This window comes from Macaca fascicularis, chromosome 10 (genome assembly GCF_037993035.2).
Source record: "Macaca fascicularis isolate 582-1 chromosome 10, T2T-MFA8v1.1".
Taxonomy (NCBI): domain Eukaryota; kingdom Metazoa; phylum Chordata; class Mammalia; order Primates; family Cercopithecidae; genus Macaca; species Macaca fascicularis.
Window position 1 is genome coordinate 27,867,891 of NC_088384.1, and position 25,333 is coordinate 27,893,223.

Here is a 25,333-nt window from a genome sequence, read left to right on the forward strand (position 1 = left end):
GGTTGAGCTGCAAGAAGGAAGGGGAGGAGGGAGAGAATGGAGGGACCGGTGTTCAGTGAGCCGACTCCTCCTATCCTGGCCTATTTCCCCAGGGGACACGCCTAGGAGATTGTGATCCTCCCCTCCAGGCTATTTTCCCACTGGTGCCAGGATTCCCCCAACGCCACACTGAGAACCCAGGAGACGCACCAAATTGTATGAGAGATAAGAAAAGAAGAGAGGGAGCAGGATTTCTGGTTGACGAAGGATATTTATTGAGAGTTTACTGGGTACAGGGAGAAGGGCTGGATGGCTTGGGATGCAGAGAGATCCCTCCCCTGGGATTCTGCAGCTCCAGGCCCCTGTGGGTGGGGTGAGGGTTGGGAACCTATGAACATTGTGCATGGGTCACTGTCTTCTCCACGGTGCTCCCTTCATGCGTGACCTGGCAGCTGTAGCTTCTGCGGGACCTCCACTGCTCGGGAGTCAGGCTCAGGTAGCTGCTGGCCGCGTACTTGTTGTTGCTTTGTTTGGAGGGCATGGTCATCTCCATGCCCTGGGTGATGGGGGTACCATCTGCCTTCCAGGTCACCGTCAAGATTCCCGGATAGAAGTCACTCATGAGACACACCAGCGTGGCCTTGTTGGCTTGGAGCTCCTCAGAGGACGGCGGGAACAGAGTGACCGAGGGGGTGGCCTTGGGCTGACCTGTGTGGACAGAGGAGGGGTGAGAGACGGCAGAGGGAGAGTGGGGTGTTGTGGAGCGCCTCTCTCTGTCTAAAGTCTCTGGGAGGGTTCATGGTGTGGTTGTCTGGTCCACCCAGGGCCTCTCCTTCCCTCTTCATTCCCTCCTTTCCACTGGAGCCCTCTGGAGAGCAGACAGCCCTGCACCTTCCTAGGGGCCTTCCCAAGTCACCTTTCCCAGGCGTCCTGGCCCAGTCATTTCCTCTGCAGCCTCAGTTTCCCCGTGTGTACCCAGGGCAGGCTGCACTCCCTCCTTCCTGGTTTCTGGAGTCTGTGTTTGGAATTTAGGGGTCTCCCCCACAGCACACAAAACCATCCTGGCAGGGTGTGGGGAGGCCCAAACCTGGTATGGCCTGGAGCTTCCCATCCCCTGGGACACCAGGCTGTGCCCCAGCCTGGCCCACTCAGTTCTCCTGGTGAAGCAGGGGCTCCACCCAGACAAACCCTGGGGCTCTGCCATCACCCCTGTCCCCACCAGCCCGACCACAGGACCCTTTACATCGGCCGGGTTCTTGGAGCTGCTTCCCCAGATTTCGGGGGACCGCAGCCCCCATGCCTACCCCAGCAGCCTCTGATTCACCTGGTGGCCGTGGAGTTATGTGCACCCCCGTTTACTCCCCGCTAGTCACCTCCTGAGTCTAAAGTGCCCTCCTCAAATGAAGGTGGGAGGTCCACCTGTGAACAGAGAGACACCGGGCCCAGAGGTGACGGGGCTCCAGAGACAGACACATCTCTGCCCTAAGAGACCCTCTCCTTTCTGGTAACTGTCCTGGGAGGGCTGGGCTCTGGGACCTCACCCAGTCTCACCCATCTCTTTGTGTCCCCATGTCCTCATGACCCAGCACAGGCCACAGAGCTGCAGCCTAGACCCAGAGCCCTCTCTGTGCCCTCCATTGGCCTCCCCTCGAGGTGACCCCTGTGTCCCCAGGCCCCCGTGTGGCCCTCCCAGGCTGGATGGGCACCTAGCCCTCAGCCTAGACCCCGGGGTCCCGGGGACTGTCTCTACCGGCCTCTGTCCCTCACTGAGACATCTGCCCTGGGAGAGGGGAGGAGCCCTGACCCTGCCCAATCCCAGCCCGGGGCCTGGGACCAGGCTGTGTCCCGCTGTTGGAACCTGAAGGTGGCTGCTCCCACTGTGGGGGCCCTTCCTGCCGGTTACCCCGAGACTAATGCACCTCGTCCAGGCCCCAGGGAGAAAGGTAGGGGTCAGTGCTTAAGGCTGGGAGGGCAGAGGGGAAGAAGCCCCAGAGAGAGAAAACAGATTTCCAAAGATAGGAGAGGGTGGGACAGGCTGGGAAAGGTTGTGAGAGCCACATACCTAAAACAGTGAGCTGGGTCCCGCTGCCAAACACATGCCTCAGTGAATTATGCCTGGACTGAAACTCCCGGGGCCAGCACCTGGGGCCAGTCCAGGAGCCGTGCTGGAGCAGGAACCTGCTGGGTGTGAGGGGCACAGGGCTGCAGTGTGTAGGCTGTGACCTAGGCACAGGGCAGGGGGGTGGCCAGTATCCCAGTAGTGTCTCTGTGCCTGTCCCTTCTCTGAGGCAGGTGTCACCCACAGCCTTGGAGTCACCCCAGCCTGTGTCCCAGTCTCTGAAGCTGTTGGTGCTGATGGCAACGCTGGCCCAGTGGGTCCCAGCAACTCTCTGAGTGACGCATCCCCTCAGGCAGCTGTGCGGTGTGGCTCAGGAGTCCTGAGCTGGCTCAGACCTGCCCAACCTCACTTGGCCTCTTTTCAAGGGCCTCTGAAGTCCGCCACAAGTGTCGCCAGTCAAGCCAGGCTGACTTCCTCCCTGGACCAGGACACTGGGTCATTCTTGACTCAAGAGGAGAGTCCTCTGCTTTTATATCTATCCATGGAGATGCAGCTCAGTCTCACTTTGTTCATGGAGACTTTTCTGATCATTCATTCCATCTGTCCATCCATCCATCTGTCCATCCACCTGTCCATCTATGCATCTGTCCATTTATTCATCTGTCTTTGCATCTATCTGTCATCTAACAGTTCATCCACCCATCTACTTGTCCATAGATCCATCCATAGATCCATCCTGTCTACCAGGCACTGTGTTGTGTGCTGGGGACCTGGTGTGGTCCCCCAGGCTCTCACCTCCATCTCTCCCAGGTCATGGCCAACAAGGCCCTCCTCATGGTCATGTCCAAGGTCCTTCTGCTGTACCTGGTGTCTCTGCTGGATGTGACACGGGGCTGGCCCCTCTTTCCAGTGACTCTTTTCCCCTTGGGGTCTGACTCCTCTTTCCTCTTCCCCTGACATCTGTTTCTCCATGGCCCGTGCCTGGCTGCTGACTCCCCCACTATTGCCCACATGGCGAGGCTGGAGCCTATCCCAGCTTCAAACCTTCAGCTCCACCTCAATTGCCAACTCAACTGACCATGTCCAGTGAGCTACCCAACAGGAGTCTAAAACTAATCACATCCAGAGGAGATGACCACCTTCCCCCAGCCCAGCTCATTTTCCATCTTCATCTCATCACAATGACCATGGGTGGTCTCAACCCCTCAGCCAGAAACCTGGAGTCCCTGGACTCAGTCACCTCGCCTCCCACACTGAAATGGCTTTTGTGTACTTAGCTACTGCATCTAGACAGTCTTTTTTTTTTTTTCTTTTGAGACAGAGTCTTGCTATGTTGCCCAGGCTGGAGTGCAGTGGCGTGATCTTGGCCCACTGCAACCTCCGCCTCCTGAGTTCCTGGTTTCAAACGATTCTCATGCCTCAGCCTCCCAAGTAGCTGGGACTACAGGCGTGCACCACCACACCCAGCTAACTTTTCTATTTTTTATAGAAACAGTTTCACCATGTTGGCCAGACTGGTCTCGAACTCCTGACCTCAAGTGATCCACCCACCTCAGCCTCCCAAAGTGCTGGAATCACAGCGGGACCTGCCTATGGGGCCAGCAAGAGGGAGGTTCTGCCCCTGAAATGATGATCGCCTGTGGGTACGTGATCGCCTGTGGGTACAACATGATCGCCTGTGGGTACAACGTGCACCAGCGATGACCAGGCTGTTGTGTCCCAAATAGTCATAAATGGACCCAGATGCTTGGTGCTTTGTCCGGGGACCTCCCACCACATGCAGAGTGGTGGCGAGGGCTGAGGTCACACAGGGAGTTGTGGCCTCCCTAGACCCTCTCCTGGGCTTCTTCTTTGGAGGCACCTGCACCGTGGATAAGCTTGGGTCTCCTAGGGGCTGGTTTCAGGAGGCGATGCTGGCTGAGGTCTAGTGACCCAGGGACTCCAGGAAACGCCCCTCACACATCAGCTGGAGCTCCAGGGAGTGGCCCCTGCCCAGTGAGGGTGGGAGTGGACAGGCGACATAGGCCAGGGGAAAGGGGGAGGAGGAGGAGGGAGAAGAGGAGAAGGAGGAGGGGGAGGAGGGGGAGGCCTGGGCACCCTTCAGGGATAGTGGCCACCACCCTGTGGACGTCCTGCCCCTGCCTCCGGTCCTGCCCTACCCCAAGTACTAGGGGGAGGTAAGGGAGACATTGACCTTGGGGCCAAATGTAAGGGGTGGGGGCAAAAATCTCAGGAATCAAGATAAATAATATTTTAATATGACATTAAGCAATAAAAATTAATTCAAACAAATCCATGATGGAAAAATATTAACACTTCAGTTAAAGTCAGTGTGTCTCTGGCTCCCCTCCAGGGATTAACCTTCCTCCTCCCCCCTCTGGCTTGTCTCCCCTTGGTCATCCTTTCCCGCCTCTGCCGCCAGACCCCCACATCCCCAGGAATCTCTCACCCCTTACCTGCCCCACCGGCTCCTCAGGCTGGACCGGCTGCTTCCTCCAGGGGCTCCAGGGCCCAGGGCTCTGCTCTGCGGTGCAGCCGTTGGGTGCACCAGGCCATGGGTTACCAGCGCCAGACCCAGCAGCAGCAGGGGCCAGCGCTGCCTGAGGTTGGGGCCTGGCTCACCAGGGGCCTCACGGCCCGGCTGGCCTGTCCCTGGCCTCATCCGCCCTCAGGGTCGGAGGCCCTTGTGGCCTGACTTGCAGCGTGGGCTCCCTGGAGAGTGGTGCCCCGGTCTCTCGCTGGCAGCAGCTGTCCCAGGGCACCCCAGTCCATGTGGCCCCATCCTCATCCTCTGGTCCCTGCCCCCAGCCAGGCCCCTTCCAGCGTCCATGGCCGTCACCCCTGGGGTTCTGTCCCGGAGGCACATCTGCCAACTGCCCTGCTGTGGTCAGGATGCAGGGCTCAACTGCCTCCCACACCTGTCAGCTTGGCCTTGCCCCTGGGGCCCTGGGTGCTTTGTTCGGGGACCTCCCACCACAGGCAGAGGGTCGGCAAGGGCTGAGGTCACACAGGGAGGTGGGCTGCACCATGGCCCCCCAAGACCCTCCCCTGGGGCTTTCCTTTGGAGGAACCTGCACCCTGGATGGGTTTGAGTCCCCTCGGGGCTGGTCCCAGGAGGTGATGCGCCTGACTTCCCTCCTTCCCCCAGGGCGCCCTGGGTCTGTGGAGCATCTCACTGGGGTCCAGAGAGCCGCCCAGCAGGAGTCCCCCAGGGCTTGAGCTCAGGGGGCTGGGCTGAGGCTCCTCCAACCAGCCCTGGAGGGAGGTGTGGTTAGAGAGGAGGAAACAGGTTTGGGGTTAGCCAGAAGCCACTCAACGGTTCAAGTCCAGGAATCATGAGGTAAGAACGAAAATGCTGTTTAATGTACCACGTTCAGCGCCTCACAGACCTCACATCACACAGACACACAGACACAGAGACACACAGACACACACACACACTCCCCACCCCAGCTTCCTGAAGGTGTAATTGACAAAACTGTATATATTGACCACCTACAATGTGATGCTTTGCCACACTGTAAAATGATTAAATCAAGCTGACTCACACGTCCATCTCCTCACATGCTTATGCTTTTGTAGTGAGAACACAGAAGATCTAATCTTAGCAATTTTCCAGTATACATTTATTAACTGTAGTCACCATGTTGTACGATACATCTCCAGAGTTCATTCTCACAGATTTCACTCAGAGGCCAGTGGCTTCCTCCCGGGCGGTGAGCGCGTCATGTCATGGCTTCTGACAGGCCCCCGGGTCCTCTCCCAGCCCGGCATCCCCGACCCTCTCCCAACATCTCGGGACCCTGTGCTTTGGTGGTGGGGGGAGCAGGGGCAGTGAGGAGGGACTGAGCACCTGTGCTGGGCGGCCAGGGCCAGGCTCTTTTGCTGGTGCTGCCAGAGACGCCTCTGGTCACCCAGGAGTCTCAGGTTCCTCTCCTCCAGAGGTGGGGCTGGAAATGCTGCCGGCTCTGCTCGCTTTTCAGGGCCGGGCTGAGGTTGGTGTTGGGAGATAATGCATGTCAAAGTGTTGTTTTCTTCATTTGTAAAGAAGTAGTAATATACACACGACCTAAAATTTATCATCTTGACCTTTTTTTGTTTTTTTGAGTCTTGCTCTGTCGCCAGGCTGGAGTGCAGTGTGGCACGATCTCAGCTCACTGAAACCTCTGACTCCCTGGTTCAAGCAATTCTCCTGCCTCAGCCTCCCGAGTAGCTGGGATTACAGGCATGCACCACCAAGTCCAGCTAATTTTTGTATTTTTAGTAGAGATGGGGTTTCACCATGTTGGCCAGGCTGGTCTCGATCTCCTGACCTCATGATCCGCCCGCCTGGGCCTCCCAAATGCTGGGATCACAGGTGTGAGCCACCGCGCCTGGCCCATCTTGACCATTTTTAAGTGCACAGTTCAGTGGCATTAACTACATTCATAATGTCGTGCAACTATCACCACCATCCATCTCTAGATTTTTTTTTTTTTTTGGAAGTCTTGCTCTGTTGCCCAGGCTGGAGTGCAGTGGGGCAATCTTAGCTCATGGCAATCTCTTCCTCCTTGGTTCAAGTGATTATCCTGTCTCAGCCTCCTAAGTAGCTGGGATTACAGATGCCCACCACCATGCCAGCTAATTTTTTGTATTTTTAATAGAGACGGGGTTTCAGCATGTTGGTCAGGCTGGTCTCAAACTCCTGACCTCATGATACGCCTGCCTCGGCCTCCCAAAGTGCAGGGTTTACAGGCGTAAGCCACCGCAAGTGGCATGGCTTTTTCTGTTTTTTGACACGGAGTCTCACTCTGTTGCGCAGGCTGGAGTGTAATGGCACATCTAGATCTTTTCCATCTTGCAAAACTCAAATTCTGTCCCCATTCAACACTAACTTCCCATTTCTCCCTCCCCCAGCCCCTGGCACCCACCATGCTAGTTCCCGTCTCTCTATTTGGCTACCCTGGGTACCTCCTATGGGTGGGACCATACTCTACTTGTCCTTTGAAAGTGCTTTTTAAACTGGAAAGTGCTGCATGTATAATACCTTCAGGGGCTTATTAGTATTATCTTTTTTTTTTTCTCTGAGATGGAATTTCACTCTGCTGCCCAGGTTGGAGTGCAATGGCGCTATCTCACCTCACTGAGGACTCTGCCTCCTGAGTTTGAGCAATTCTCCTGCTTCGGCCTCCCAGGTAGCTGGTCTACAGGTGCCCGCCATCATGCTACATTTTCGTGTTTCTAATAGAGACGGGGTTTCACCATGTTGACCAGGCTGGTCCCGAACTCCTGATCTCAGGCGATCAGCCCACCTCAGCCTCCCAAAGAGCGGGGATTACAGGCGTGAGCCATCATGCCTGGCCGATTATCATTATTATTATTATCAGCTGGCCCAGTTAGTGTGGCTTGGAAAATGTTGTTAACCATCATAAAGTAAATGAATCCTTGATGATACTGAGCTTCAACTGCCACTATTTGAATTTTGCACTGCAGCTCATAGAGGGTGTGAAATTCATTCCAATGGCTGCAGCTAACCTTTTGTTAAAGTGAGGCCGCCTAGAGCTGACTCCAGCTGGAGAGCAAGCTGTTCCACGGGAGGGATGGTGACGGTTCCCGGAATGTTGCTTCAGTTACCTGAATGCGCAGATATGCTCTGGGTTACAGTGGAAGATCTACTTCTTGCTGGAAGTTTGGATGGAAAATCTTTTGGAAACTGCTGTCCTGGAACATCTGGCCCAGCTGTCAAATCCCCTCTTGCATTTCCCCAGCGGCAGATCCGCTGTCACGTTTTAAGCCACCCTTTGCCTTAGGTCCTCCATATCCCGGTCCCGGCCACCGGGTGTGTCCCTGGGGCAGTGCCATCCGATGGCTTGTCCAGCGCTGTGAGGCTCTCCCCAACTTCCCTCCAGTTGAGTTTCATGGGTGCCACATGCCTGTCCTGGAGCTGGGCCATCTCACACATCCCCTTGGCATCTGCCAGCCATGGTTGTGGGATGCTACAAGAGACAGACAGACAGACGAACAGAAGACTTCATGTTATCTCATGGAGATCACTAGAGCCATAGTGAGCTCAGGCTCCATGGACTGATGCTCAGATCCCAGTGTCCCACAAACACTGAGAGTCCCCTAAGCGCCAAAGGCTGCATCCCAGACAGCTCCCAATCCTCGGGGAGACAGGCAAGGTGCTGAGCAGTAATGGGATGTGGACACCCTAAGAAACATTGATGCAGGTACAGGGGAAGCCCCTGGGAGGCCTCAATCCAGTGCAGCTTCTCCCCTGTTGAGAGGCTTGGTCCACTGCTGCCCCTGACCCTGGCTCCTCTCACCTTCAGGGCTGGAGCAGCACCTGCCCTGGGGATCTGGGCTGAAGCTGCTCCCTCCCCAGCACCACCCCCCCTTGAGTGTGACACTCATCATTGCCTGGAACTCAGAAACTGTGGTTCCCCCAAGGACAGCCCCAGGTCTTGGGAGAGGAAGGAACTGTTTTTAAATATAGTGTCCCCAGCCACTCCCTTTCAGGCCCTGCCTGACCCTGCACCTGCCATGGCCTCTAAACAGAGGCAGCCTCAGACCACATCTTTCTGTGGTGGGAAATCTGGGTTTGGCTGGATCCTGGGGACCCTGCAGGGCTGGGCTGAGCCGGGCCTCTCCAGCAGGTGCAGCTGCAGCTCTGACCACCCAGGCTTATCTCACCCCTTCCTGGACTGAGATGTGTCCAGGCCTGGACAGAGGAGGCTGGGTCCTGCTGTTCTGCTCAGTGCCCTCTCTTTTTAGGGTCCCTGGTGCCTCCGCAGAGCCCTCTGGGTCCCGCCTGGCTCTCCTCCCTCAGAGCACAGGTGAGTGCCCCATCTGGTCACCTCCGCCCTGCTCCCGTGTTCGTGGGTGTCCCTCATTCTGGCCTCCTGCTGGTCAGTCCCCTGCCCACTCTCTCTGCCCCAGGCCTCAGAGACTCCGCCTGCACCACCAAGGATCCCTGTCTCCCAGGCTGTCTCCAGAGGACATACAGGACCACTTTCCCCAGAACCCAGAAGTGAAGGTTCTAGAAACTCTCAGGTTCTCAGGGTCACTGGAAGTGGTCTCTGCTATTTTGGCAGCTTCAAAATATTCTTCAAAGCTTGAGGTTTCCTTGGACACGAGGATGATGATGTAGCTACCATTATTTATGGCCAGGGTGATGTTTAATTTTATGTGTCGACTTGGCAGGGCCACAGTGCCGGATATTTGGTCAAACATTATTCTGATGTTTCTGTGGCATTATTTTGTGGGTAGGATTAACATTTAAATTTTACATTTCACAATTCTGTGAAAATTAAACAACAGTCTTTTTGTTGAGACAGGGTCTTGCTCTGTTGCCCAGGCTGGAGTGTGGTGGTGCAATCAGAGCTGACTGCAGCCTCCAACTCTTAGGCTCAAGCGATCTTCCCACTTCAGCCTCCCAAGTAGCCAGAACTAGAGGCACATGCTCCCACACCTGGCTAAATTGTGTAAATGTTTTGTTAAGAGAGAGGGTCTTGCTATGTTGCTCAGGCTGGTCTCAAGCTCCTGAACCCAAGTGATCCTCCTGACTTGGCCTCCTGAAGTGTGGAATTACAGGCGTGAGCCACCATGCCCACCTAGTGGCATATTTCTTAATTTCCAAATACGTGAGGATGTTCTAGTTACATATTTGGTTTTGGGGGATATTTTGTGGGTTTTTTTTTTTTTTTTTTTTTTTGAGACAATCTCACTCTCACCCAGGCTGGAGTGCAGTAGTGTGATCATGGCTCACTGCTGTCTGCGACTCCTAGGCTCAAGTGATCCTCCTGCCTCAGCCTCCTGAGTAACTAACTGGGACTACAGGCACATGCCACCACGACCCAGCTACTTTCTTTTTTATTTTTATAAAGACAGGGTCTCACTATGTTGCCCAGGATGGACTCAAACTTCTGGCTTCAAATGATCCTCTTGCTTTGGCCTCCTAAAGTTCTGGGATTGCAGGGATGAGTCACTGTGTGCCCAGCCATATCTTTGTTATTGATTTCTAGTTCAACTGTATGTGTTTAGGGTACATACTCTCAATAATTTCAATTCTTTGAAATTTGCCTTATGGAGACTTGTTTAAAACTCAATATATAGTTACTTTTTGTCAATGATTCTTGCCTGTTTTTGTCTTTGAAGAGAACATGTGCTCTGCAGCCCTTGAATGCCGTGCTCTGTATACAAGTCCATTAGGTACTCATCATTGTCTTTCAACCTTCTATTTATTTTTGCTTTTTAGGGTTTGTTTGTTTTGTCTGCTGAGAAGGAATCATCTCCCTCAGGGACTGTGAATTTGTCCCTGTAGCTCAGCAGTTTTTGGTTTCATATTTTTTTGAGGCTACATTATTAGATGTATACAAATTTAAAACTGCTGGTCTGGCTGGTGGCTTACACCTGTCATCCTATCACTTTGGGAGGCCAAGGCAGAAGGATCGCTTGAGCCCAAGAGTTTGAAACCAGCCTGGGGAACATGGTGAAACGCCATCTCTACAAAAAAATTAAAAACTAGCTGGGCATGGTGGCTTGCACCTGTAGTCCCAGCTACTTGGGAGGCTGAGGTGTGAGGATCATCTGAGCCCAGGAGGTCTAGGCCGCAATGAACTGTGATCACACCACTGCACTCCAGCCTGGGCAACAAAGTGAGACCCTGTTTCAAAAGAAAACCAAAAAACACCATGACCTCCCTGATGCTCCCTGATGAGGTTTTTTTTGTTTTGTTTTGTTTTGTTTTGTTTTGTTTTACTCTTGTTGCCCAGGCTGGAGTGCAATGGCACAATCTCAGCTCACTGCAACCTCCTCCTCCCGGGTTCAAGCCATTCTCCTGCCTCAGCCTCCAGAGTAGCTAGGATTACAGGTGCACACCACCATGCCTGGCTAATTATTGTATTTTTAGTAGAGACAGGGTTTCACCATGTTGGCCAGGCTGTTCTTGAACTCCTGACCTCAGGTGATCCACTCGCCTTGGCCTCCCAAAGTGCTGGGATTACAGACATGAGCCACCGCATCCAGCCAAAATAGAACTTTTATTACCATAAAATATCCCTATTTATTCCAGATGATACCTTTTACCTTAAAGTTGCTTTTGTCTGATATCTATAGAACCACACCAGTTTTCTTTTGAGTAGGAATTTCATGGTTATCTTTTTCCATCTGTTTACTTTCACAGCCATTCTCTATCCTACCCCACCATTCCTATACCCAGGAGCTCTTCTCCAAAAGACTTACAAGACTTATTGTGCAAGAGTCGTGTCTGTTCTCCTTGCATTTCCAGCAGTTCAGTCGCATCTCTATGATGGGATTTCTAGGCCTTTTCTGTGCAGTATCTGGGGCTGGGATAGCATTGCTGGGTGCCCCTCCCCGCATGCTTGCACAGACTGTCTGTTACAGACCATGTCAGAGAGCCATGCTGTGGGTCCCAGAAACCTAACTCAAATGGCCTCAGACAAGGAGGGAGTTACTGTCTGGCATACCTGGGAATCTTGGCGTGGGGCACCTAGGGTCACCCGATCCCAGAGCCCTGCTTCCATTTCTGTGGGTTTCTCCCTGCCCTTTCCCCCCATGTGGATTTACTCATGGGAAGCCTTATCAGACCGAAATCCGAGGGGACACAGACAGGACTTCTCCATCTTCCCGGCAGAGGGGCCCATCCCTGATGACCAGGACCAGGGCCCGGGTCTGACTGCCTTCCCTGGGGCACAGGGAGGGAGTGGTGAAGGCCTCAGGCCTAGGACAGGCAGCTGACCACCACCCTCCCCTCCCCACCATCCAGGCCACGGACAATCTGAGAACCAACTAGCAATCCAGCAACGGGACACATTCGGCAGAACCCTGGAAGGTGCAGCGGGAACCAGGCCCACGGCCTCTGATGTCAGGGCTCACAGAAACCCAGGGGTCTCCCCACCGTGCATGCAGTGTGACAAAGACTCTCTCCTTGAATAAACTGGAGTTAGGCCCCTCTAAGCCTTCTCATCTGGCTTTGACCTTGAGCTTCAGTGCCCACCTTAATTGCGTCTGCACTGCCCAGTTTTAGCAAGATTCCTGCTAAGTGGGTTTAGCCATAGTCACCTACCCTCAACATCTGATCACCTTCCCTATCTGATCAAATTTCCAGTCTCCCAGGTGATGTCTGATCACCCTGGCCTGCCTTCTGAGAAATTCTGGGAGGTCGGTTTAGCCAGAACCCCACCTTAGCCCTGAGATCCTTCCTCTCAGCCGTTTTCCACTCACTCCCCCAACCCTACTCCAGGGCTATAAATCCCCACTTGCCCATGCTGTATTTGCATGGAACCCGTCTCATACCGAGGCCTCTTCCCCACTGCAGTAGTTCCTGATAAAATCTGTTTTGACCCATTTGCTACTGTCCAGCTGTGGTTTTCTATTTTATTTTATTTATTTTATTTTATTTTATTTTATTTATTTTTTTTATTTTTTGAGACAGAGTCCTGCTCTGTCACCCAAGCTGGAGTGCAGCGGCGCAATCTCGGCTCACTGCAACCTCCGCCTCCCAGGTTCAAGCAATTCTCCCGCCTCAGCTTCCCAAGTAGCTGGGATCACAAGTACCCATGGCCACACCTGGCTAATTTTTTTTGTATTTTTAGTAGAGACGGAGTTTTGCCATGTTGGCCAGGCTGGTCCCGAACTCCTGGCCTCAGGTGATCCACCTGCCTTGGCTTCCCAAAGTGCTGGGATTACAGGCGTGAGCCACCGCGCCCAGCCCCAGCTCTGGTTTTCTGTAACAAGTTGGGAAGGCGCTCAGTAGGAGGGTTCAGCCCACAGCAGAGAAGTCTATTCAGAATCTCTTCCTTCTTGCGGGTCGCACCTGAGCTGCCCTCCTCCTGAGAACAAAGAGAGCTTCCAGGCAGGGGCCCTACTGTGTGCCCAGCAGGTGCCTAGGGCCACCATTTAAGAGGGTGCTGAGTCTCAGGTGCTGACCCTGTACTCACACAGGTGCCTGCTCCCCTCACTCTGGTCCTGGGCAGGCCCAGCACCTCTGCATCTGCCTTATGGCCTCCAAGCGAGCAGGCTGTAATGAGTGATGGCTGTCGCTTCCTTTCTGCCACCCAGGTATCTCACAATTTTTTTTAGCCAATTCCGGCCCCAGATCATATGGAGAAGGGGACTGTGGGAAACTTAGTCCTGGTTTAGCCAGGTAAACACAGGGCAAAACCACTCCAGCCCACCTTTGTCACTGTGGCATTTCTGCACACTTCCTCTAACCAGATTAACCTCCAAATAAAGCCAATAGCAACACCATGCTTTTGACGAACATGATGCAACTACACTCATATAACTCAAACAGGCTAACCCTCCCACAGAAGGACTCAGGTCTACAGATCACTCCATCCATCTTCAGGTGACGTTTATTATTCTCCCAGCTGACTCACACACACACATACACACACACACACACACACACACACCACGCCACACACACACCTTTGATATTCTGTAACTTAGATATCAAAATAGATTACCAGCCAGGCAAGGTGGCTCAGGCCTATAATCCCAGCACGTTGGGAGACCAAGGTGGGCAGATCTCTTGAGCCCAGGAGTTCAAGACCAGCCTGGGCAACATGGTGAAACTTTGTCTCTACAAAAAATACAAAAATGAGCCAGGCATGGTGGCCTACACCTGTAGTCCCAGCTACTTGGGAGGTTGAGGTGGAAGAATCACCTGAGCCCAGAAGCTCGAAGATGCAGTGAGCTATGATGGTGCCAGTGCACTCCAGCCTGGGCGACAGAGCAACACTGTCTCATTAAAAAAAAAAAAAGTATGTATGTATGTGTGTGTGTATATATCTGTGTGTGTGTGTGTGTGTGTGTATAAAATAAAAAATATATAAATGTTCATATATAATAAAAATTTTAAAAGTAGGTCATTTATTAACATACGATGTATTAATCACAGGGAAATGAGGGGAAGAAAGAAAGTGTTACTAGTGTTAGGATAAATGCAAATACAGTCATATCCAAACAAAGAAGAAACATCCTCACTATGAGAGTCCTCCTTTCTATCACTCTCACATGGCCGCAGCTGGTGCTGACTGTTTCCACTACCCATGTGTATTCTCTGTGCCCTCAGCAGATACCTTGCTGTTACCTGTTTGGCGGGGTGACTCAAACCTTTATTCCTGAGGGTCTGGGCCATTCGCGCTCCTGCCTGAATCACATGGCTGTAGTTTGCAGAAAATGTTACCGCAGGACATGAAGGGACCCCGAGGCTTTCAGTGACCCAGAGATATCCTCCCCTCATCCCTCTCTGTGTAGCAGTGCCCCGATACCCTGAGAGTTTGGCTCGATCCCCGTATGTCTATTGTTCTCTGGCATAAGGAGCCCACAGTGGCCGGGGGGCAGCCTCTTGTGGAATTGGTAGAAGGTTTCCTGTCTTGGGAATTAAAGCCTCTAAAACAGCAGAGCCCAGAGCTGTGTGGATGGGAAGCACCTTCTGTTTGTTGATTTCCAGAGCCATGAATCCTGGCTAGGGGTGAAGTAATGCCATATAATGGCTTTCTGGTTGCATTTTAGTGATGATTTCTAGCATCGTTGCATTGTACTACAAAAGCATAACCTGTATTTCAGCACTTTTTTTTTTTTTTGAGACAGACTGTTGCTCAGCCACCCAGGCTGAAGTGCAGTGGTGTGATCTCAGCACACTGCAATCTCCATTTCTTGGGTTCAACCAATTCTCCTGCCTTAGCCTCACAAGTAGCTGGGATTACAGGTGTGCACCACCACACGTGGCTAATTTTTGTACTTTTAGTAGGATGGGGTTTTTGCCATGTTGCCTAGGCTGGTCTCAAACTCCTGAGCTCAAAGTGATCTGCCTGCCTTGGCCTCCCAAAGTGCTGGAATTACAGATGTGAGCCACTGCACCCAGCCAGCCCTTTGATATTTGGGGACACATTCTTTTTTCTTTTTTTGAGACGGAGTCTCGTTCTGTCACCCAGGCGGGAGTGCAGTGGCACGATCTCAGCTCACTGCAACCTCTGCCTCCCAGGTTCAAGTGATTCACCCGCCTCAGCCTCCCAAGTAGCTGGGATTACAGGTGTGCACCACCATGCCTAGCTTCATTCATATATATATATCTATATATATATATATCTATATATATATACACACACACATATATATATATAGTGAGAGAGAGAGCGATGGAGTTTCACCATGTTGGCCGGCTGGTCTCGAACTCCTGACCTCAAGTGATCCGCTCGCCTCGGCTTCCCAAAGTGCTAGGACTACAGGCGTGAAACCACCAGGCCCAGCAGGGGACACGTTCTTTATAGCCTGGCATATGTACGCTTTTGTTCCATATCTGCTTGAAAAGACTGTGTCCTGCACTCGGAGCACGCTCTGCTCTGTGGATGGCCTAAGGCTGTCTACTGTCTTTCTCAAACCTTCTCTAGCCTTTCTCACTCATGGCCCATTTATTCCACTAATTACAGAGATGTATAAGAATCTGGGAGCACCTCTACATCTATAGGCATCCCACAGCTGGAACGCGGATCCCCTAGACAGGTCTGGCCTTCAGGCCTGCAGAATGGTTGAGGCAAAAGGAAGAAAAAGACACGGAGCCCCAAGCAGAGATATGGGGTCCTCCTCCCCCAGCTCAGCCTGGGCCAGTCTCACAGCACCCCCTGGTGGCCTCTTGCTGCAGGTCACACACTTACACCCTCAAGGACTGCACTGGAGCTTCAGACAAGGAGGGCACTGTTTCCAGGCCCTGTTCTTGCTGGATGGGTCAGGTCTCTTCCTCTCCCTCCCTGTGACTCCCCTTTCTCCACCGACTATAAGGACATGGGCTCCTGCCAGCCTTCTCGCTGTCTGAGGACGTGAAATGACAAGGTCTCCTGTTGAGATCTTGAAATACGCCAAGCGCTAGCTTCCCGCTTCACTCTTCTATGAACTGAGCTTCCCTCACAATTTCTGCTGACCCCATCCATGAAACAGGGAAGAAACCAAGGGCAGGTTGTGCCTCAGCCATTGTGAGGGTCTATCTGAGGCCTGGGGGGTCCTGGTCAGGAGCTAGGTTGTGGAGCACATGGGCTCAGGGAAAATCACGGCTGGGGTGCTTATGAAATCATTGTTTTTAGGAAACACGTAAATACGCCAGGCGTTAAGGTGACATGAAAACAACAGTGAGACGCAAGAAGAAAATGGTTATGGTTGGACCCTATTGTCTCCTTTTCCACTAACCAAAGGGCTGGCTCTGACCCCAAATTTGGCCTTCTTCCCTGGTTCAGCTGCACCCGACATCCAGAATACAGCACAAGGCTGGGGAGGGGTGTGGAGGGGGAGCAGGCCCTCTGCTTCCCATGTTAGAGTAACTAACATGGGAACAGGACTCCCCCAAACCTCCAGCCCAGGCTCCTTCTGTGGCTGTGGGAGGGGTGTTTCCCAAAGGACGTCCTTCCCTCCAGTGGAAGGCATGTTTAGGGAGCACAGGAACTCAATGGGGCTGGAGCATGGAGGGTCCAGAGATGGGAGCCAGATCAGGAAGGGCCTGCAGGCTAGCCTTGACTCTTCGTTTTACATGGGACTCAATGGGGGTGTTTGAAGAAGGGAATGACCCCATCAGGCTAGCACGGTAGAAAGCACTCTGGCTGCCAAAGGCAGAACGAATACAAGGGCAGTCAGGTCAGGAGGCTGTGCACTGGGCCAGCAGAGGGATGGCAGCAGCCTCAGGTAAGGCAGAGTAATCAGAGAGGAGGTGGCATCCAGTGACATCGAGGAGCAGGATTTGGGGGGCTCCATGAATTAGAAGGTAGAGAAGTGAGGGGGTTGATTCCAGGTTTAAGGGGAGGAAAGACAGGAAGTAGAGAGAGGACTGAGAAGCACCATCAGTAGGCACAACAGGTGAGAGAAAGTCACTTGTTCACACAGCAAGTGCTACTGGGAGGCCTGCTCCACAGCCTCTTCAGGGGCAGAGCCCAACCCTCCAGGGCCGAGTCTGCACAGTGGGAAAAAAAGATGGGCAGCGAGAGGCTGATATTGGGCACCTCTGGGGCGGGCCACTGATAGAAAGCAGAGGCTTCAAGCTTTAAGATAAGACTTCCAGCTAGGTGCAGTGGCTCACACCTATAATCCCAGCACTTTGGGAGCCTGAGGCAGGCAGATCACCTGAGGTCAGGAGTTTGAGATCAGCCTGGCCAACATGGTGAAACCCCATCTCTATTAAAAATACACACACACACACAAAATTAGCTGGCGTGATGGCAAGCACCTGTAATCCCAGCTACTAGGGAGGCTGAGGCAGGAGAATTGCTTGAACCCAGGAGGTGGAGGTTGCAGCGAGTCACGATCACATCACTGCACTCCAGCCTGGCAACAGAGTGATGCTCCATCTCAAAAAAGGAAAAAAAGAAAGTATTCCTCAAGAAGCACAGGTATCAGACTTGCTAGACAAAGACCTTAAAACAAAACCATCTTAAATATGCTCAAATAGTTAAAGGAAAACATGGACAAAGAACTAAAGGAAATCAGCAAAATTATACATTAACAAAATGAGAATATCAATAAAGAGATATAAAAAGAACCCAAACAAAAATTCTACAGCTGAAAAATACAACTAAATTGAAAAATTCAGTAGAAGTCAATGGAAGGTTCAAGCAGATAGAAGAGAGAATGAACGAACTTGAAGAAAGTACATTTGAAATTACTTTGTCTGAGGAGCAAAGAGAAAAGAGCAAACAGGCCGGGTGCCCTGGCTCATGCCTGTAATCCCAGCACTCTGGGAGGCCAAGGTGGGCAGATCATCTGAGGTCAGAAGTTTGAGATCAGCCTGGCCAACATAGTGAAATCCCATCTCTATTAAAAATACAAAATTAGGCCAGGAGTGGTGGCTCATGCCTGTAATCCCTGCACTTTGGGAGGCCGAGGCAGGCGGATCACAAGGTCAAGAGATCGAGACCATCCTGGCAAATATGGTGAAATCCCATCTCTACTAAAAATATAAAAATCAGCTGGGCATGGTGGCACACGCCTGTAGTCCCAGCTACCTAGGAGGCTGAGGCAGGAGAACTGCTTGAACCCAGGAGGCAGAGGTTGCAGTGAGCCAAGATCGCGCCACTGCACTCCAGCCTGATGATAGAGCAAGACTCCATCTCAAAAAAATACAAAAACAAAAACAAAAAAATTAGCCAGGCATGGTGGTGCATGCCTGTAATCCCAGCTACTCTGGAGGCTGAGGCAGGAGAATCGCTTGAACCCGGGAGGCGGAGGTTGCAGTTAGCCGACGTGTCACCATTGCACTCCAGCCTGGGCAACAGAGCAAGACTCCATCTCAAAAAAAGAAAAAGAAAAGAGCAAACTTATGGTCAACATGGCAAAACCCCATCTCTACAAAAAATACAAAAAATTAGCCAGGTGTTGTGGCAAGTGCCTGTAATCCCAGCTACTCGGGAGGCTGAGGCAGGAGAATCGCTTGAACCCAGGAGGCGGAGGTTGCAGTTAGCCGACATGTCACCATTGCACTCCAGCGTGGGCAACAGTGAAACTTCGTCTTAAAAAACAACAACAAAAAAAAGAGTGCTTGTCATGTACAAGCATTCCTCAGTGAGATTGTTAATTGATTTCTCAGCAGAAACTAAGGAGTCGAGAAGGGAGTGGGGTGATAGATTTAGCATGCTGGGGGAAAAAAAACAAGCCTGTCAACTGCGAATTCTACACACGTAAAAAAGTGTCCTTTGGTTCCTATTAAAAACAAACTAAGATCCCAGAAATAACAAGTGCTGGAGAGGATATGGAGAAACTGGAACCCTTGTGCACGGTTACTGGCAATTTAAAATGGCACAGCTACTAAGAACAGTGTGGCAATTCCTCAAAAAATTAAAAACAGAATTATTATACGATGTAGCAGTTCCATATCTTTGTATATAGCTGGCCCTCTGTATCCAACGGTTTTGTTGTTGTTGTTGTTCTTGTTTTTTGCCCAGGCTGGAGTGCAGTTGCAGGATCTTGGCTCACTGCAACCTCTGCCTCCAGGGTTCTAGAAACTCTTGTACCTCAGCCTCCCGCATAGCTGGGATTACAGAAGTGCACCACCATGCCAGGCTAATTTGTATTTTTAGTAGAGATGGGGTTTCACCATGATGGACAGGCTGTCCTGACCTCAGGTGATCCGCCCACCTCAGCCTCCCAAAGTGCTGGGATTACAGGCGTGAGCCACAGTGCCCGGCCTGTATCCATGGGTTCTGCATGTTAATTCCACCAACTGCACATGGAAATTGTAGTTAGCCCTATGATGTCTGTGTCTGTTCTGAACATGTGCACACTTTCTTTTCTATCATTATTCCCTAAACAATACAGTATAACAACTATTTATACAGCATTTACATTGTACTGCGTATTATAAGGAATCTAGAGATGATTTAAAGTATACAAGAGGATGTGCACAGATTATATGCAAATACCACCTCATTTTAAATCAAGGACTTGAGTATCTGTGGATTATGGTATCCTCAGTGTGTCCTAGAACCAATCACCTGTGGATACTGAGGGAAGACTATGTACACAAAATAATTGAAAGCAGGGTCTTGAAAAGATATTTATACACCATGTTCACAGCGGTATTATTCATGGTAGGAAAAACATGGAAACAGACTGGGCGCAGTGACTCACACCAGTCATCCCAGCGCTCTGGGAGGCCGAGGCAGGTGGATCACTTGAGGTCAGGAATTCGAGACCAGCCTGGCCAACATGGTGAAACTCTGTCTCTATCAAAACAACAACAACAACAACAACAAAAATTAGCCCAGCGTGGTGCTGCATGCCTGTAATCCCAGCTACTCGGGAAGCTGAGGCAGGAGAATCGCTTGAACCCAGGAGGTGGAGTTTGCAGTGAGCAGAGATTGCACCACTGCACTCCAGCCTGGGCAACAGAGTGAGACTCTGTCTCCAACCCCCACCGCCCCCACACACACACAATAAGCAAACAATCCGTGTTCATCGATGGATAAATGGATAAGCCAAATGCGGCATATACATACCATGGAATATTATTTAGCCTTAAAAAGCAAAAAAAGTTCAGACACTGCAATATGGATGACCCTTAGGGATATTACGCTAGATGTAATAAGCCAGTTACACACAAAAAATACCGTATGATTCCACTTATACAAGGTACTTAGCAAAGTCAAAATCACAGAGACAGAAAGCAAAATGGTGGTCTCCAGGGGAGGGGTGGAGAGCGGATTGGAAGTTATTGTTGAATAGGTACATAATTTTTGTTTTATGAGATGAAAAGAGTTATGGAGATCGATGGTAGTGATGGCTTACAACATTTTAAGTATCTTTAATATCACTGGACTGTACATTTAAAAATGGTTAAGGCTGGGTGAGGTGGCTCACGCCTGTGATCCCAGCACTTTGGGAGGCCAAGGTGGGAGGATCACTTGAACCCAGAAGTTCCAGACCAGCCTGGGAGACATGGTCAAACTTCATCTCTACAAAAATAAACAAATCAGCTGGTTATGGTGGCATGTGCCTGCAGTCTCAGCTACTCAGGAGGCTGAGGCAGGAGAATCCCTTGAACCCGGGAGGCAGAGGTTGCAGTGAGCCAAGATCGTGCCACTGCACTCCAGCCTGGGTGACAGATCGAGGCTCCGTCTCAACAACAACAAAAAAGTTTGGCTCCTATCCTGCCTTCTCTGGAAAGTCATCCTCATCATCTTACAAAGTGCTGTAACCTTGCAATACATTGCAGGAGACTGTTAGTTATTTGTTATAAGCTATACATGGCCTTGTGATGTTTTTGTGATTCTCGCCTTACCCTGTTATGTAAATCCAGGAATCACCCTTGACTCCAGTTCCATCCAATCCATTTACTTCAGTTTTATGCCCTTGCAGGATTTCCTGGGGAAAAAAAATTAGAGGATTTGGTTTTGAAATAAACTTAATTTTTTAATTTTATGATAAACACAGATACAAAAAAAAAAAAAAAAAGAAAACACACACCAAAAAAGCATGAGAACTGGCCAGGCCGTGGTGGCTCACACCTGTAATCCCAGCACTTTGGGAGGCTGAGGTGCGCACATCACCTGATGTCAGGAGTTCAAGACCAGCCTGGCCAACATGGCAAAACTCTGTCTCTACTACAAATACAGAAATTAGCTGGGCTTGGTTGCAGGCACCTGTAATCCCAGCTACTCAGGAGGCTGAGGCAGGAGAATCACTTGAACCCGGGAGGTGGAGGTTGCAGTGAGCCGAGATAGGGTCACTGCACTCAAGCCTGGGCAACAGAGCAAGACTCCATCTCAAAAAAACCAAAAAATGAAACAAACAAAAAAAATCATGAACTATAAGGAGATAATAATTATTATTACTATTATCATTGTTATTGTTATTTTTTAGAGATAGGGTCTCACTCTGCCACCTCCAGCTGTAGTGCAGTGGCACAATCATAGCTCATCTGCAGCCTTGAACCCCTGGACTCCTGTGTCAGTGTTAGGATTACAGGCATGAGCCCCTGCACCCGGCCTAAGGAGGGAATTATAAATAAAATGTGTTGATTATAATTCATAGCTGTATGAATTGTAAGGAGAGCTTATAATTGTAACCACCACTCAAGTCAAGAAGTAGACTGGCTGTGGTGGCCTATACCTAGAATCCCAGCACTTTGGGAGGCTGAGGTGGGAGGATTGCTTGAGGCCAGGAGTTCGAGAGCAGCCTGAGCAACACAGCAGGATACCGCCTCTACGAAAAAAAAAAAATGCCAACAATTAGCTGGGTATGGTGGCATGCAGCTGTAGTTCCAGCTACTTGGGAGGCTGAGGTGGGAGGATCGCTTGAGCCCAGGAGTTTGAGGCTGCACTGAGCTATGATGGCGCCACTGCATTCCAGCCTGGGCAACAGAACATGACTGTATCTCCAAAAAAGAAAAAGAAAAGAACTCTTTTCCAGCCACTACAGAAACTTCCCTTTTGTCCTGTCTCAAATACAATGACCTTCCTCTTGCTTCAAGTACGCACAATTCTGACTTCGCAGAAACCACTTCTTTGACTTCTTCACAGTTTTATTCCTATCCCTTACCATGATAGTTTTCTCTTGTGCTTCTGTTGACTTTAACATGTCTTTTAAGACTCTTTGGCCAGGCACAGTGGCTTACGCCTGTAATCCTAGAACTTTGGGAGGCCGAGGCGGGCCAATCACCTGAGGCCAGGAGTTCAAGACCAGCCTGGCCAACATGGTGAAACCCCATCTCTACAAAAATACAAAACTTAGCTGGGCAGATGCCTGTAATCCCAGCTACTCAGGAGGCTGAGACGGGACAATTGCTTGAACCTGGGAGGTGGAGGGTGCAGTGAGCCGAGACTGGGCCATTGCCCTGCAATTGCCCTGCAGCCTAGGAGACAAAGCAAGACTCCATCTCAAAAAAAACAAAACAAAAAAAGACTCTTTATCTAGAGGATCACCCTCAATTCCTTTCTTTTTTCTTTATTTTATTTTAGTATTTTTTGTAGAGACAGAATCTTGCTATGTTGCCCAGACTGGTCTTGAACCCCTGGCCTCAAGTGATCCTTCTGCTTCAGCCTCATCCCTTTTTATTCTTACAGTTTCATGATGAAGAGCCCAAAAGTTTGACCTGTAGAATTCTGGAGTCCTGGATTTTGCTGATGGTTTACTTTCATTGCAGTTCAACTTGTTCTCTGTCTTCTGTTTTTCCAGCAAGTGAGCAGCTGGATCTGTAAGCTCGGTCAGATCCACATTTGATCCCTTTGGCTACGCTATAGGTGGTACTGTGATCTTTCCTCAGGAGGGACGTAAGGCGTCTTTGCGACTTACGCTGCAAGATAAAGTTCGTATAGGGCAGGCAAGATCAATGTTTAGATTCTTTCCCATTTTTTTTTTGCCTATTTTCAAGGTAAGGAATTGGCTTCTCTTTTTTTGAGACAGGGTCTTACTCTTGTTGCCCAGGCTGGAGTGCAGTGTTGCAATCACAGCTCACTGCAGCCTCGACTTCCCTGACCCAGTTGATCCTCCCACTTCAGCCTCCCGAGTAGCTGGGACTACAGGCATGCGCCACCACGCTGGCTAATTTTTTGCATTTTTAGTAGAGACAGGGTTTTGCCATGTTGCCCAGGCTGGTCTCCAACTCCTGGACTCCAGCAATCTGCCCGCCTTGGCCTCCCAAAGTACTAGGATTACAGGCGTGAGCCACCGTGCCTGGCCATAAATTGGCTTCTAATCATCCTCCAAAGGTGATTGGTTAGTTTTGTTTGTTCATTTGAAGTCTCATTATTAAAATGACTAATGGATTCAATCCATGCAAGTATTGTTCCTAGTGCAGCTCAAATTGTCCTCGGGCTACTGGGGGCCTCTTCAAAGGCAGCTCTTGAGTCCTTTTGACATAGCCATCGACGTCTTCGAGAGCTTCCTTGTGACCTGGTATGGCAAGACTGCCAGTCTCATCATGTACTTTTTTTTTTTTTTTTTGAGACCGAGTCTCACTTTGTCACCCAGGCTGGAGTGCAGTGGTGTGATCTCAGCTCACTGCAACCTGTCTCCTGGGATCAAGTGATTCTCCTGCCTCAGCCTTCCTAGTAGCTGGGTTTAAAGGCATGCGCCACTACGCCCAGCTAATTGTTGTGTATTTAGTAGAGACGGAAATTCACCATATTGGCCAGGCTGGTCTCGAACTCCTAGCCTCAAGCCATCTACCTGCCTCGGCCTCCCAAAGTGTTGGGATTACAGGTGTGAGCCACCGTGCCTGGCCAACCTAATGCCTTTTTACAGCTGAATAAGAGTCCATTGTGTGGATCCTGCATTTTGTTTATCCATTCATCTGCGGACGCACAGTCAGCTTGTTTCCAACGTTTGGCTATTACAGATAATGCTGCTGCGGACACAGGCATGCAAGTATCTGAGTCCCTGCTTTCTGATCTCCTGAGTATGTATATAGGGGTGGAATGACTGAATTGCTTAGTAATTTAGCTTTTTGAGGAACTGCCAAACTGTTTTCCACAGTAGCTGCACCATTTTATATTGCTACCAGCAATGCACAATGTGGTTCCCATTTCTCCACATCCTTGCCAAGCCTTGTTATTTTTCATTTTCTTTTTTCGTTTGTTTTTAATATCAGTCATCCAAATGGGAGTGAAGGGGCATGTCACTGTGGTTTTGATTTGCAGCTCCCAAATGATTCATGATATTCAGTATCTTTTCATGTACGTTTCAACCAATACATATATCTTCTTTGGAGAAATGTCTACTCAAGTCCCTTGCTTATTTTTTTTTAATTTTTAGTTTAATTTTTTAGTGACTAAGACCCATGACACAGCCCTCAGGAGATCCTGAGAACATGTGCCCCCACCCTTGCCTTTTATTTTTTTGAGATGGAGTTTCGTTCCATCGCCCAGGCTGGAGTTCAGTGGCGCGATCTCGGCTCACTGCAACCTCTGCCTCCTGGGTTCAAGCAGTTGGTCCTGCCTCAGCCTCCCGAGTAGCTGGGATTATAGGCGCCCACCACCACACCTGCCTAATTTTTATATTTTTAGTAGACATAGAGTTTCACCATGTTGGTCAGGCTGGTCTGAAACTCCTGACCTCACGTGACCCACCCCCTTCGGCCTCCTAAAGTACTGGGATTACAGGCATGAACCCCCGCACCCAGCCCCATGAAGGGTGAGCTTTCCCTGTTGGCTGAGCTAGACTGCCATGGGAGTATTGGGGTCTGCAGGAAATGCCCCACTCTTGGCTGCTTTGCCTCGACCCTGGAATTCTGGGATGTCCCTGTCCCCCAGGGCCTGGCACTCCTACCCTGTTCACCCCTGCCACCTAGGTCTGCTCTTCAGGTTGCCATCACACCTCTCTCTGCCCCCTGGGCATCCCTCGGGGACTCACACCTCTGCCTGATCCACCACGGTCCTGATGAGCTCCCAGAGGAGCCCTGAGAGTGTGAAGCAGGTCTGCGCATCTACAACCTGAGGTCCGTGACCACCTGTGCAAGGAGGAGGTGGTGCTCAGGGAGGCCGACGTGTTGCTTCCCTGGGGAGCCAGGACCACTGCTGAGCTGACTGCCCCATGGGCTCCCCAAGGTTGGGACAGCACAGAGCAGGGGGGCGGAGGGCTAGAGGCACCTGGTTGTTCCAGCTCCGTCCCGTGTGTGGCTTCCCTGCGGTTTCACCAGTGAGCTCCTGGAGGTGAAGGGAGGCCCAAGGTCACGGTCTATATCCCGAGGGGTCAGCCCAGGCAAGGTAGGGTTCCCCATCAACCCTGCCAACCTCCCTCCCTACCCCAGGGCCCCAGGTCCTGCCCAAATCTCTCACCATCTTTGTTGAGGCCTTTTGTTCTTTTTTTTTTTTT

At 51.0% G+C, this 25,333-nt stretch overlaps 1 protein-coding gene across 3 annotated transcripts in view; it reads right to left on the reverse strand.

Annotated features, from left to right (window-relative positions):
- Positions 1 to 230: 230 nt before the first annotated feature.
- LOC102131516 (immunoglobulin lambda-like polypeptide 1) overlaps positions 231 to 25,333 on the reverse strand; it is a 34,161-nt gene continuing 9,058 nt past the window's right edge. Inside the window, exons 1-3 of one of the 3 annotated variants that reach the window (XM_005595347.4) lie at positions 4,495 to 4,831; positions 2,042 to 2,157; positions 231 to 687 (exon numbers count right to left, since the gene is read on the reverse strand). In XM_005595347.4, the coding sequence (XP_005595404.1) occupies positions 368 to 687; positions 2,042 to 2,157; positions 4,495 to 4,700 (642 nt within the window). In that variant the 5' untranslated portion in view covers positions 4,701 to 4,831 and the 3' untranslated portion in view covers positions 231 to 367. Of the gene's footprint in view, positions 688 to 2,041; positions 2,158 to 4,494; positions 4,832 to 25,333 lie in introns of those variants that run through there. The other 2 variants (XM_005595348.4, XM_074004135.1) reach the window with 2 other exon arrangements.